This window comes from Ranitomeya imitator, chromosome 7, assembly GCF_032444005.1.
Source record: "Ranitomeya imitator isolate aRanImi1 chromosome 7, aRanImi1.pri, whole genome shotgun sequence".
NCBI classification, from domain to species: Eukaryota; Metazoa; Chordata; class Amphibia; order Anura; family Dendrobatidae; genus Ranitomeya; species Ranitomeya imitator.
The window spans coordinates 15,574,111-15,587,668 of NC_091288.1; the positions used below are offsets into that span (position 1 = coordinate 15,574,111).

The following is a 13,558-nucleotide window of genomic DNA, read 5'->3' on the forward strand; positions in this document are numbered from 1 at the left end:
TCTCTACAGGAAGTGGAGGCGGGTCCTTGTCTCTCTACAGGAAGTGGAGGCGGGCCCTTGTCTCTCTACAGGAAGTGGAGGCGGGTCCTTGTCTCTCTACAGGAAGTGGAGGCGGGCCCTTGTCTCTCTACAGGAAGTGGAGGCGGGTCCTTGTCTCTCTACAGGAAGTGGAGGCGGGTCCTTGTCTCTCTACAGGAAGTGGAGGCGGGTCCTTGTCTCTCTACAGGAAGTGGGGCGGGTCCTTGTCTCTCTACAGGAAGTGGAGGCGGGTCCTTGTCTCTCTACAGGAAGTGGAGGCGGGTCCTTGTCTCTCTACAGGAAGTGGAGGCGGGTCCTTGTCTACAGGAAGTGGAGGCGGGTCCTTGTCTCTCTACAGGAAGTGGAGGCGGGTCCTTGTCTCTCTACAGGAGGAGGAGGCAGGTCCTTGTCTCTCTACAGGAAGTGGAGGCGGGTCCTTGTCTCTCTACAGGAAGTGGGGCGAGTCCTTGTCTCTGTACAGGAAGTGGGGCGAGTCCTTGTCTCTGTACAGGAAGTGGGGCGAGTCCTTGTCTCTGTACAGGAAGTGGGGCGGGTCCTTGTATCTCTACAGGAAGTAGAGGAGGGTCCTTGTCTCTCTAGAGGAACTAGGGGTGTGACACCTAAGTAAGTGAGGTCCTGTTGTCTACAGGAAGTGGGGGTGGTTCCTTGCCTCTACAGGATGTCGAGCGGGTCCTTGTGTCTCTACAGGAAGTAGGGACAGGTCCTTGTCTCTGTACAGGAAGTAGGGGAAGGTCATTGTCTCTCTTTTCCTGCTTTTTTGCTTTCAGTTTAGGGTATACAGGTCTTTGGCAATGCATGCTGGTAAGTGGAAGAAAGGCAGTACCTGCACCTCTAGTGCTAGCAGAATAAACTCTTCATTCTGGAACAGTGGATGACAAGTTACAGAGAAGAGGAATTGGGACCATATTAGACTGGATGTAAGCAGCAATGGTCCCATTCACTGACAGCAAGCAGGGAGGGAAAAAGTTGCATAACTTTATTATAAAATTATTAAAGTGTATTTATCTATAAAAGAGGCCCATTTATAACTTTCTAATGAGTATTTTTTGCCCAGAATAAGTGGGTTTAAGGCAAGTTTTATATATTTAGAGATATTAGGGGCCCTTTGGAGGACATCTTGCTTCCTTGCTGTTGTAGCCCCCCTTTAATGTCATGTTAATCATAGAACACAGAACAGAAGTGAACAGAATCCACAACTGGACATCATAATGATTGTGTAACAATGGACACAAAGAGACATCACAAAACTGCCGGAGAGATTGGAGCAGCCTTGTTTGGAGATTCTGCGCTGTATTCTGGGTGTTAGTAATGACAGCAAACACAAGTTCAAAAAAACAACATTTTATTGGGGCTAAAAATAAATAATAATAAAAAAAGAATGTTAACAACCTGTACTATTCGGAGTGGGTGGGTTAGGGGCGGTGGGTGAAGCAGTGGTTTCCCCGAGTGTTACACGACGCTACATTGTGCCCCTGCCTTATAGGTTTTGTTGTGTGGCACCCTGTACTCAGACTGATGGCTAGGGGCACAGTATGGCATTACAGCTGTAGTGACGCTACCTGGAGCCTTATTTCGTGCAGCACATAGAAATATCTCTGCTTCTAGATAGCTTTGATAATAGTAAATTTGGCAATTACAGATTAGATGTTACCGCCTGAAAAGTCTGGGCCCCAATGGACGGGTCCTTGTATGTCTCACCTGAACGATGTTAAAGCTACATTTTAATGGTGCTCACTATGACTAGAGCAACGTATAGATGCCTTTTGTGTTCAACAAACAGCTCCTTATATCTCAGCGCCCTCGACCACTGGGAAGAGTAGACATAGAATCTTCCTTTATCGATTCTTCCTACCTGCTCACTATGATTAGTGCAATTCATAGATGCTTTCTGTGCAAAACTCCTGAGTTTCAAGTAGCTGGTTGGTTAAAAATGTGATAACAGGACATAAGATACACAATAATTTTATGGCTACCACCCGAAGTTTTAATTCTTAAAGCTATGCACCTCTTTTAGTTGATGTTAGTCATTATAGGTTGCTGGGTTATATGGAGAATTTACTGAAAAGCATCTGTATGGAAATGCCCTGCAAGAAGTATGTGAGAGTTTGGGCTCTAGATGGCGCCAATGGCATTTCACTTCCTCAAGGTGATTGACAGCTGTCCTTGATATAAGCAAAATGGCCGATTATAGCATTAGGTAGAGCAGATGACATTTACCTGAACTGAACAGGGGGGTAAAAAAAAAAAAAAAGAGAGGAGACAGCAAGAAAGCTCTACGTATTGTTCACCTGAATCCTGAATGTCCTGTAGATAAAGCTGACATTCCTCATGGGTGTGCAACAACTTGAACATCTACAATACTAATGAATACAATATGGTGATTTTTTTTTTTTACTTTGGTCATCAGAACTGTCTTTCTTTCGATTTGGGCATCTCTAATATCGAAGTTGAACTAGTAAATGTAAACACATCCACTAACTAAGACCCCAGAGCCAAACAGGAGGCCTGTAGAAATAAGCCCCACCCCCGAGGAGCCTTCCTATTTTTAGACAGATACAAAAATGTGGCGGGCTATGTTGAAAGGCAGAGAACGTTGCACAAGATAGAATATTTAACTAATTAGTCATGTGCTTAGGAGGTAACAGATGGCACAGCAAACGCTACCAATCCTATGCCATTTATTCACCTTACACCAATCTAGATCCCATGTATTCCAGCACTGAAATACCGGTCTCTAAAAAGATTATATTAACAGTGATCAGCTGTAAAGCTGCCATTTTTGTAAGGGTAGGAAACCTCCCTCCGCCTATCAGGAACACGTCCAATAAACTACAATTAAAAGACCCAGTATGATGTGCCACAACAGTCAGCCTCCTAAGCCTACCCCTCTTTGGTGCTATGACCAAAAATTCATAAACACTACCAAAAAATAAGGAGGGGATGTTGCCTGCAGCAGACTTTCAAACTAGGGCCAACTTTTTGTTAGGATTGATTTAATAAAATATTATTATAGTGATCAGAGCTTTAGTTTTCTGAAGCAGAGCTCCAAATCCCATGCATAGAATAGATATGTCTGAATGCTAAAGTTCTATCTACTTGCAGCCACCACTAGAGGGAGCTCACTCTACGCTGCATTATACATAAGAAGTTCTTAAGCTCCCCCTAGTGGTGAGTGCAAATACTTAGATTTGTATTATTTATCACTATGTACAAGCAGGGGATTTGGAGATCTGTTTCAGAAAAGCAAAGCTTCAACTCAAAGAAATTAATATTTTAGGAAATTAGGATAGAAGGTCAACCTTAAAAATTACGTTGTTTTACAAGGGAGGATAGGTGAGGGTTACAAAATAAAGCAAACTGGTCATTTTGGGGTATACGGACAGTTTGTTTTATACTTGCCCCCCCAAGTCCTTATGTGACATCAGCAAGGGGATTAAAAAGCTGGTTTTCAATGATGTCTGCCACAATCCCTTAGCTCTGCATAATAATGGATGATGGGGGTTGTAGTTTGGAAACTCGGCATCACAACTGGAAAGGAAACTTTCGGAAAGGGCGTCATTATTTTCGCAACGAGCTTTTACAAACAGAGATATATCGTTAGAGGCCGGAGATTTGGGATTGCCATTTAGTGCAGTCTGTTATTCAGCGGCCTCCGAGGGTGAGTGTCAGTGACACAAGGAGACCTTCCTCCGACAAGTCTTTTTTCCTGCTCCGACATATCTGTAAGAAGAGGTCAGTCCTGCTCCTATGCCTCCCCCTGGTGCAGCTGGGCCAGGACCCCTCTCCTCTCGGCACAATCCGTTTTTCCGGGGGGTTGCAGCTTGGCTCCTGTGTTAGTTTGTTAGTGACAGGAGATTATCTGACTCGCCCTGTATACAGACAGAAACTGCGGTCAGCGTGCGGGCAAGCCAGCCATTCACAGCACAAGGGGTACAGCGGGCAATGCCAGGGGGTCAGCAAAGCAAGAACAGGGCACTAGATGTGTCAACTTTTAAAGGGCGACTTTAGGGTGCAGCTATAATCAGTGACTCCAGCTAAGCTGGAATTAATGGTGCTATATAAATAAATAATAATAATAATAAGCTGCATTGTCGTTTGTGGGCCTCAAATAGTCTGAACCGCACCTTTACGTGCTCGGCAGCCGTGCTGTCCTCCATGCTTTATACTGCATTACTGCTTTTTCAAATTAGCAACTGCTTAAAGCAGAAGCTCACCTCAAGTTTGGGGCATGAAGAAGAAAATGCAGCTACATAAACATTGAATTGTATGAACTTTAGAATGCGCCCGTCTCCGGTGTTCTTTAGATATCACTAAATCCGGCCAGAGGAATATATATATATGTAAGTTTATTGCTTTCCTAGAATTTGCATTCTATGGATATAAACAGCTAATGAATACTTAGTAACTCTAAAGCAGTAGTCCCCAATCTCTCTAGCAGCTACGTAACTACAACTCTCAACATACCATTACGAACAAATAAGTTTAGGGAATCCTAGCTTGCAGTACCACTTTTGACCACTGCTAAAAAATGTTTTACTTACTATAGACACCAATACAATAGCGCCCCCACCCCTAACTTTTTTTTATATATATAAAACTTTTTTTGTGCCTTACCCAGGATGTAAAAAGTTGACACATCTTTTGTGCTTTAAATACAACAGGCAAATATTAGAACAAAAGAAATAAACAACAACAAAAAACATTAAATGCAATGCACATTTACAGTGTTAGGCATACAACAATAACATGGAGCGAAGCACAGAGCGAGACAAGCATATTTCACAGCGGGAGGGTGAACATTAGACTGGATGTATGTGCGGACTATAAGAAATAATAGATCTGTGTAGAAATAGGCAACAAGATATCATACGCACAGCACAGATTAGTTCACACGACCGATACATTGTGATCGAGATGTCGTTCAGGATCTTACATTGTGATCATATTACTAAAGAAACTTACTGCAATCATTAAAAAAATGTGCAAAATACCCAGTATTTGTACAATGTTGTGAATTATTGGGTTTCACACCTATAATTATTATGAACATATTTACTCCCATAGTTGAGGCTGTGCTCCCACCTGGATGCTGGCACTTGGAGGGTCCTTTCCCAATAAAAGGGGCAAATTATCACTGTCATCCTGGTATACATTTTGCATTGGGGCCCTGGCGATTGCAGTTCTGCCTCTATAAATGGCCTTATGGGCTGTGTTATGGTCAGCACCTTTTTATTTTAGGATCTGCACTAGTTAGTTAAAGGGACTTTAAAAAAAAAAAAACACTTAAATCTTTTTGCCATTTTTAAAAAATCTCCATATCAACTACACGTGAACTGCACCAGGTTTAATAAAGTGTATTAATATTGCCCAGGGTCTTCATTTTAAGGGGTATCCTTATCTGTGATGGTTCAATTCTTTATGATCTCTGGGGGTCCGGCCTGTGGGATCCCAATCCATCCTGAGAATTAAGGGGCCACAGAGCTGGTGTAGGGCTGCACCGCCCGCACAGCAGCTCTCCCACCCATTGCGCAGGGAAATTGCACCATAGCACCATTCAAGTGAACAGGGCTGGCTGTAGTTCCCTATGTGGCCGGGACCACCACTGTGCAGGGTATCATTGTAAAGAATTTCAGTGCTAAAGAAACCCCTTATTTCTTACCATCGGTGGTGGTCTCAGAGTCCTGATCCCCAGAGATCAAAAAGTGTAGCGGTCACTTACTATGGTAGGAATACCCCCTCATCTCCACTTGCTGCACCGCTCTAGGTCCAATATATTCCACTAGGGAGTAGTCACATGATCTAGCTAAATCCAGGTTTGCCTCCCAGGTCACCTGCTTTCCCCTTTGACCCCTGCAGGTAATGAAACACCCCAACTATGCCTCACCCCCTAACAAAACCATCTTGAATTAACAATGTATTGTGCAGTTTTCCTATTTGTCATATTACCCGAACAGGAAACACCAAAAACAAATCTGTGCAGCATGGTGAGGCAGTCTACTGTACAGCAGAAATATCCTTCTTGCCCATTCTTGGGTACATAACCTATAAACCTTAATAGTGGTCACCCATACCTAAAAACAGGTGATCAATCAACCTGAACTACCATAACCAGCAGAAGAAGCGGTGGTCAAAAAGAGAAATGACCATGTATATGCAGCCACAGCTATGGATGCAGGTAATTCAGCAAGCCTCTGTAGACGCCCCATACGAGTCCCATGCCGGGTAATCATAGAGCCACTAAATATGTCATTTTACGCAAACGCTACATGCCCCTCGTTCTGAGGTTACTGCATTACCGGTCGTCCCACCAAGCATAGCTCATTGCCCGTCTGTCTCTACCAACTGGTAGACACGCATGCAGCCTTCAGCCTTTAGTGGTGGCGCCATGCAGAACCCAGGAAAATGCTGAGCTGGAGACAACATGCAGCCTATTCCTATGCAGAGGAGAGAGTGACGGGAGGCCACAACCCAGGAGCCCCAGAAGCCCAGACGCCATACTTATCCTCAGGAATAAGTATGAATCAGATCAGGAAGGTCAGTACAGATTCACGGGAGAAAAATATGGAAAAATATACAATTTCCCCAGACCCATGTACTGGTGAATCAGATCTTTAGCCACAAAATAAAAGCTTTAATTAATTCTTGCAAAAAAAAAAAAACCTGATAATCAACAAAGATTGTTTTGCATAAAAGAAAAAAAAGCAATTCTACTTGGTGTAAAGAGGAAAAAAAAGACCCAAATTCCTTTGTAATTGTCCGGAGGCCGTGATCAAATTGTTATAGTACAACTTAGTATTAGGCTATGTCCCCACGTTGCGGATTCATGTGCGGATTTTTCCGCACCGTTTTTGTAAAATCCGTAGGTAAAATGTACTGTGTTTTACCGTGGATTTAATGTGTCTTTTATGCGGATTTCACCTGCGTTTTTACACCTGCGGATTCCTATTGAGGAGCAGATGTAAAATGCTGCGGAATCCGCACAAAGAATTGACATGCTACGGAAAATAAACTGCAGCGTTTCCGCTCGGTATTTTCCGCACCATGAGCACAGCGGATTTGGTTCTTCATACGCTTCCATGGTACTGCACAATGCATGGAAAACTGCTGAAAATCCGCTGCGGCCAATCTGTTGCAGATCCGCAGCCAAATCCGCAACGTGTGCACATAGCCTTAGTCGCCTAATGAGATGCACTATATGGCGGCAGTCTGAGATGTATTAGATTGTTTGCACCCCAAGAAGTTCGGTGTTGGAATAAGTTTAAATGCAACAACTCCATTCCTGTTGTAGTCTGCATTGAATGTCTATGAGTGTTCATTTGTCAGCTATGCTGTGATTGTTAAAGTTTGTACAAAAAGGTCAGAGGACTCTCACTGATTGCATCATTCTGCTGCTGTTTCCTTCACAGAGAGACATGTGTTACATGGACTAGATTATATCGGTAGTTACTGTCAAAGCTTTCTTATTTTGTTCCAGTTCAAGCTGCATATATTAAACACAGTTTGCCTTACGTTGGATTCTGCTGCTTATATGAAGTAACACGCGCTGCTGTGGTAATACTCCGGCTAACAGGTTACTGGGCCCAGCCACCGGAAAGTAAATGGTAAAAAGCCCAGTCACCGGAATAAGCAGCGAGCCAAGCGCAGACAGCACAGAGGAACCCCCGGAATACAAGGACACCGGAACGCAAAGGTACCGCAGTGTACAGAGCACCGGACAGCGCAGCTTAAAGGGCCAGTAACAAAAAAAAAAAAAAGGTACAAGAGACAAGAATGTCTACAGAAAGGAATGCAGTGAAGTACACAGTGCCAAGTCTCACAAATCACAATTACAGCTCCTGGAAATTCAAGGTAAAGATGTTACTTATAAGAGAGGGTACATGGAAATGTATTGAACAGCCTGTGCCTGACCCAGTACCGGGTGATTGGCTAGAGACTGATCAGAAAGCACAAAGCACTATTTCCCTCAGCATAGATGATAACCAGATTGTACATGTATGCAAATGTGATACTGCAAAGAAAATGTGGGAAGAATTACAGAAAGTGCATGAAAGGTCAAATCTCAGCAATAAGCTATATCTTATGAGAAAGCTGTATCAGTCTAAATTAAGTGATGGCCAGCATATGCAGGACTATATCAGAAACACCCTAGAGATTGTGGAGCGCCTAAGGGGTATTGGTGAAGAAATTAAAGATTTTCATGTTGCTGCATTACTATTAAGTGGTCTTCCAGAAAGTTATGACACGCTTGTGACTGCATTAGATGCCAGACCAGATGATGAACTCACACTAGAATATGTGAAAGGGAAACTTGCAGATGAATACAAGAGAAAGTCAGAGACTATTAGCAATAATATATGCAAAGCAGAAGCAGCATTAAAGACACAGTACTTTTCTAAAGCTCAGAGTCATTTAAAGGAAACTCGTGAATGTTTTGTCTGTAAAAAGCCTGGTCACCTTAAAGCAGACTGCAGAGTGTGGAAAGCAAGAATGAATCAGTTTAAAAAGCAGGACAGTCATCAAAAGGTTAAAACAGCTGTAAAGAAGGAAGATGCATGTATTGCGACTGCATTTGGGGTCAGCACAAGCCCATATGCAAACCATATTTGGTGTATTGACTCTGGAGCGACTGCTCACATGACACGTGATAAAGATTTCTTCATTAATCTAGATGAAAGCAAGTCTGAAAAGGTAATTTTAGCTAATGGTCACTATATGACATCAGAAGGAATAGGAGATGGTTATCTCCATTGTCAAGTTCAATCCTCAGCACAAGTCAGAAAAATCCCAGTTAAAGACGTGCTGTATGTTCCCAAACTTGAAAGTAACCTTTTATCTGTAAAGAAGCTTGCACAACAGGGAAATATAGTTACATTTAAGGATGACAGATGCATCATTTCAAAGAAGGGTCATACCCTTGCCGAAGGAAAAATCAAAGATGAACTTTATCAGCTGAAATGCAATGAAACTGTTTACAGTGCTAGACAAGATTTTCATAAGGACTGTATTCATGTGTGGCACAGACGCCTAGGCCACAGAGATCCAGAAGCAGTAAAGAAACTAGCTCAACTTGCAAATGGTATTGCAATCAACCAGTGTAATCAAACAATGAAGTGCACAAGTTGCCTAAAAGGGAAAATGTCCAGAAAATCGTTTCCTAAAGTAAGCACTACTAAATCTGCACAGATACTGGATTTGATACATACAGATGTGTGCGGTCCAATGAGTGTTCTTACTCCCAGCAAGAAGAGATATTTTCTCACATTCATTGATGATTATTCCAGATATACTGTTACTTACCTACTTCAAAGTAAAGATGAAGTTCCACAGAAACTTGAAGAATATCTTGCTGCAGTTCTTAACAAATTTGGAAGAATACCAAAGGTACTGCGAGCAGATAATGGAACTGAATATACAAGTGGTAAAGTGCAAACCATCCTGAAAAAGAATGGAATCGTGTTCCAGACAACCGTTCCATACAACCCAGAGCAGAATGGCACAGCAGAGAGAAAGAACCGAACTCTTTGTGAAAGTGGAAGAAGTATGCTATTTGATGGAAACCTACCTACAACATATTGGGGAGAAGCCATCATGACTGCTACCTATCTTCAAAATCGACTGCCAAGTAAAGCTACAAGTAAAACTCCATATGAGCTATGGAACTGTGAGAAGCCCAACCTGAAGCATCTCAGGATATTCGGAAGCAAAACTTTTGTGCATGTTCCCAAAGAAAAACGTTCTAAGTGGGAATCTCATGCAAAGGAAGGAGTTCTTGTGGGGTACAGTGAAACTCAGAAAGGATACAGAATCCTGCACCCACAGACCAACACAGTAACAATCAGCAGAGATGTAGTGATTGATGAAAACTCAGTATCGCTCAAATTTCATGAGGTTACGCAAATAATTCAACCTAAGGAACAAGAATTTCAGTCAGTGATTCCAGACATTGAAGAGAATCTCAAAGAAAATACTGAAGTCTGGATATGCTCTGAAAGTACTGAAAAAGAAACAGAAGAACCAAGCCAACCTCAGGAGATCAGAAGATCAGAAAGATCAAATAAAGGAATTCCAGCTAAACGCCTTTCTTATATGGTCAGATCAATTCCAGAAGAAGAGCCACAGTCATGGCAGGAAATGCAAAAACTGCCTATTCATAAGAAGCAAAAATGGATAAAAGCTGCTGATGAAGAAATGGAATCCCTTCATAAGCTCAAAACATGGGAGCTCACAGAGCTACCTCAAGGCAAGAAAGCAATTGGATGTAAGTGGGTCTTTAAGAACAAATATGACTCCGAAGGTAATGTTCACCGTTTTAAAGCAAGATTGGTCGCAAAAGGATATTCACAAAAATATGGTGAAGATTATGATGCTACTTTTGCTCCAGTTGCCAAGCAAACTACATTCAGAACTTTATTATCCATAGCTGCTGTTCAGCAGATGAAAGTAAGACATTTTGACATCAAAACAGCCTTTCTACATGGAGACATTGAAGAAGAGCTGTACATGACTCAACCAGAAGGCTATGTTAAAAGGGGTAAAGAGAACCTTGTTTGCAGAATGCAAAAATCTCTCTACGGCCTTAAGCAATCAGCAAGAGCATGGAACACTAAGATGAACAAAGTGTTAATCGACGAAGGATTTAAAAGGTCTCAAGCGGATCCATGTTTGTATACAAAAGGTGTATCACAAGATTGGATGTATGTTATTCTATATGTGGATGATGTAATAATAGCGCATCAAGAAGAGAGAGAAATTTCAAAACTAGGTCAAATTCTGAACAAGCATTTCGAGACCAAGGACCTTGGAGATGTGACATACTATTTGGGAATCCAAATCCAGAGAGAGGAAGATGGAAGTTTTCTTCTTAATCAAAATTCTAAAATCTCCACAGTTCTAAACCAGTTTGGAATGTCAGAAGCCAAAGGCATATCAACTCCAATGGATCCATCTTACCTAAAATTGGAAGGAGAAGAAGATCTGCTACCCACAAATGACAGTTACAGACAAGCAGTGGGGGCACTTCTATACATAGCAACCACAACCCGTCCAGATATCTCAGCCACAGTGGGAATTCTCTGCCGACGTGTAAGCAAGCCACGCCAAAGAGATTGGAATGCAATTAAGAGACTTCTTCAGTATCTTAAGGCAACCCAAGAGTTAAGTCTAAAGATTTCTGCATCAGGAGATCTAATTCTCAGAGGATATGTAGATGCAGATTGGGCTGGAGACTCAAGTGATCGAAGATCAACAAGTGGTTACTTGTTCAAGTTAGGACACACTTCAATCTCATGGTCCAGTAGAAAACAAGTGTCAGTTGCATTGTCTTCTACAGAAGCAGAATATACATCAGCTGCTCATGCAAGTCAAGAGTTAATTTGGTTGAAGCAACTTTTGGAAGAATTCGGCAAACCACTAGCTGAACCAACTGTTATCTATGAGGACAACCAAGGATGTATCAAGCTCGCCAGCAGTGAAAGGATAAGTGCAAGAACAAAGCACATTGATGTTAAACATCATCACTTGCGTGACTTAGTAGAGCGTGAAGTTCTAAAGTTTGTTTACTGTGAATCTGACAAGATGTTAGCAGATGTTTTGACAAAGCCATTGTCAAGAGCCAAGTTTGAAGAATTCAGAACTGCAATGGGACTAACAGGATAAGCAGTTGTTGAGTGGGGGTGTTGGAATAAGTTTAAATGCAACAACTCCATTCCTGTTGTAGTCTGCATTGAATGTCTATGAGTGTTCATTTGTCAGCTATGCTGTGATTGTTAAAGTTTGTACAAAAAGGTCAGAGGACTCTCACTGATTGCATCATTCTGCTGCTGTTTCCTTCACAGAGAGACATGTGTTACATGGACTAGATTATATCGGTAGTTACTGTCAAAGCTTTCTTATTTTGTTCCAGTTCAAGCTGCATATATTAAACACAGTTTGCCTTACGTTGGATTCTGCTGCTTATATGAAGTAACACGCGCTGCTGTGGTAATACTCCGGCTAACATTCGGACATTTCCCCGCTCTGGGCTGCAGACCATGCACTGTTCGTTTCTTGCAACAGAAAAATTCCTTTAATATTTTTGGCTAAGAAGCGTATTATAAGCGCAGAAAGATTTTTCTATGTTTTTTTTAATGTAACTTTTATTAGTTTCACTGCAATTAGACTTGTGGTAATCACACGATGAGTTATGAGAATGATCCTGGAGATTTGAAGGGGTTGTCCAGGTTTAATCAGGAAAGTCTGCAGACTTGTTAATCCTCACATCGCTTGCAGCGCACGCTGGGAATAGTCTTCAGTGCTGGCGGCGAGACTGAGCAATCATCTGACTGCAAGTCTGCGATATGTATACTCCCGCCACATTCCAACTAGACGTGCGCGGACTGAGGGAATTGAGCGAGACTGCGCATGTCATGGTCTCACCGCCGGCAACCGGAGAATCCTCACAGCACGCACTGCGAGGGTTCACAAGTCTGCAGTCACAAAGAGTCACTGCAGACTTTCATGATCAACTTGAACAAATCCTTCCATTAAATTCAGATGCAAATATAGCAAATTCTCTAAATATTGTTCTCTAAAATGATGCGCAGGCAAGTTTATAAGGATTGAACGTTTTTTACACATTATGGGCAGAGCAGTGTTTAATTGGCACCCTATTGCTACCCGTGATACATCTAATCCTGACAATAATGCCCATCTACAGTACATCTTCCCTCGCTCTCAGGAAAAAAATAAACTGATGGAAACAAAAACATAAAAATAATAATACAATAAAAAAATTAAAAAAATAAAAGTAATACATCAGAAATAATAATGCATTTGCTATGCTGCCGGCTAAACTCTACAACCCCAGGACACAAATTCCAGGCTTCTACATCGCAGAACCGCCATGCTGTGAGTCTCCATTCCGGATATATTTTACGTTCCTCCTTAATGCACAGAACCGCCCTTCATACTCCGATGTATCCCTGCGCCAGCGCTTTGTGGTCTCTATAGTGTGACATGGGACAGTCGCGTGGTGTGTGCAGCCCTGGAGCGATGACGCCATATTTTACGCAGTGGCTATATTGTGCATCCAACATAACACATACAAACAACACAATATCATGAGATTATCGTCAGGGCTGTGGCCGGTCTTACCTCTTACTTCTACCTTGGCCTCGCATTGCTTTGTTCCATATTCATTTATTGCTTTACAGGTATAGAAGCCGGAATCTCGTTTTTCGGAGCCCGCGATATTAAGTGAAAAAGCGCCGTCCTCCTCCTCCGTCATGTGATATTTCCCACCGGGTTTCACCTGCTGCTTGTTCTTCAACCTATCCAGGATTGAAAGGGTAAAAATAATCAATTATTGGTGCAAATAACCCAACCAATTCCTAATGAACTGATACAATATCCAAGAATGATGCTGTGCACAAGCAGACTGACACTGAGAACAAAGCTCCTGGTTTAACCATGAATGTGTGATTTTACTGATGACCATGGCATTTAAAAGGGGCGGACAGACAGAAGAACAATATATGGGCCC

The 13,558-nt window shown here is 42.2% G+C and overlaps 2 protein-coding genes across 6 annotated transcripts in view; one reads left to right on the plus strand and one right to left on the minus strand.

The window, feature by feature from the left end:
• The window catches only part of SPEG (striated muscle enriched protein kinase), a 227,294-nt gene that overhangs the window by 81,370 nt on the left and 132,366 nt on the right, over window positions 1–13,558 (minus strand). For 4 of the 5 annotated variants that reach the window (XM_069732774.1, XM_069732776.1, XM_069732775.1 and 1 more), the window contains one exon: window positions 13,171–13,346. In XM_069732774.1, the coding sequence (XP_069588875.1) occupies window positions 13,171–13,346 (176 nt within the window). Of the gene's footprint in view, window positions 1–1,364; window positions 3,909–13,170; window positions 13,347–13,558 lie in introns of those variants that run through there. The other variant, XM_069732778.1, reaches the window with a different exon arrangement.
• The window catches only part of DNPEP (aspartyl aminopeptidase), a 226,122-nt gene continuing 220,286 nt past the window's right edge, over window positions 7,723–13,558 (plus strand). Inside the window, exon 1 of the mRNA XM_069732781.1 lies at window positions 7,723–7,887. Coding sequence (XP_069588882.1) covers window positions 7,810–7,887 — 78 coding nt within the window. The 5' untranslated portion in view covers window positions 7,723–7,809. The remainder of the gene's footprint in view (window positions 7,888–13,558) is intronic.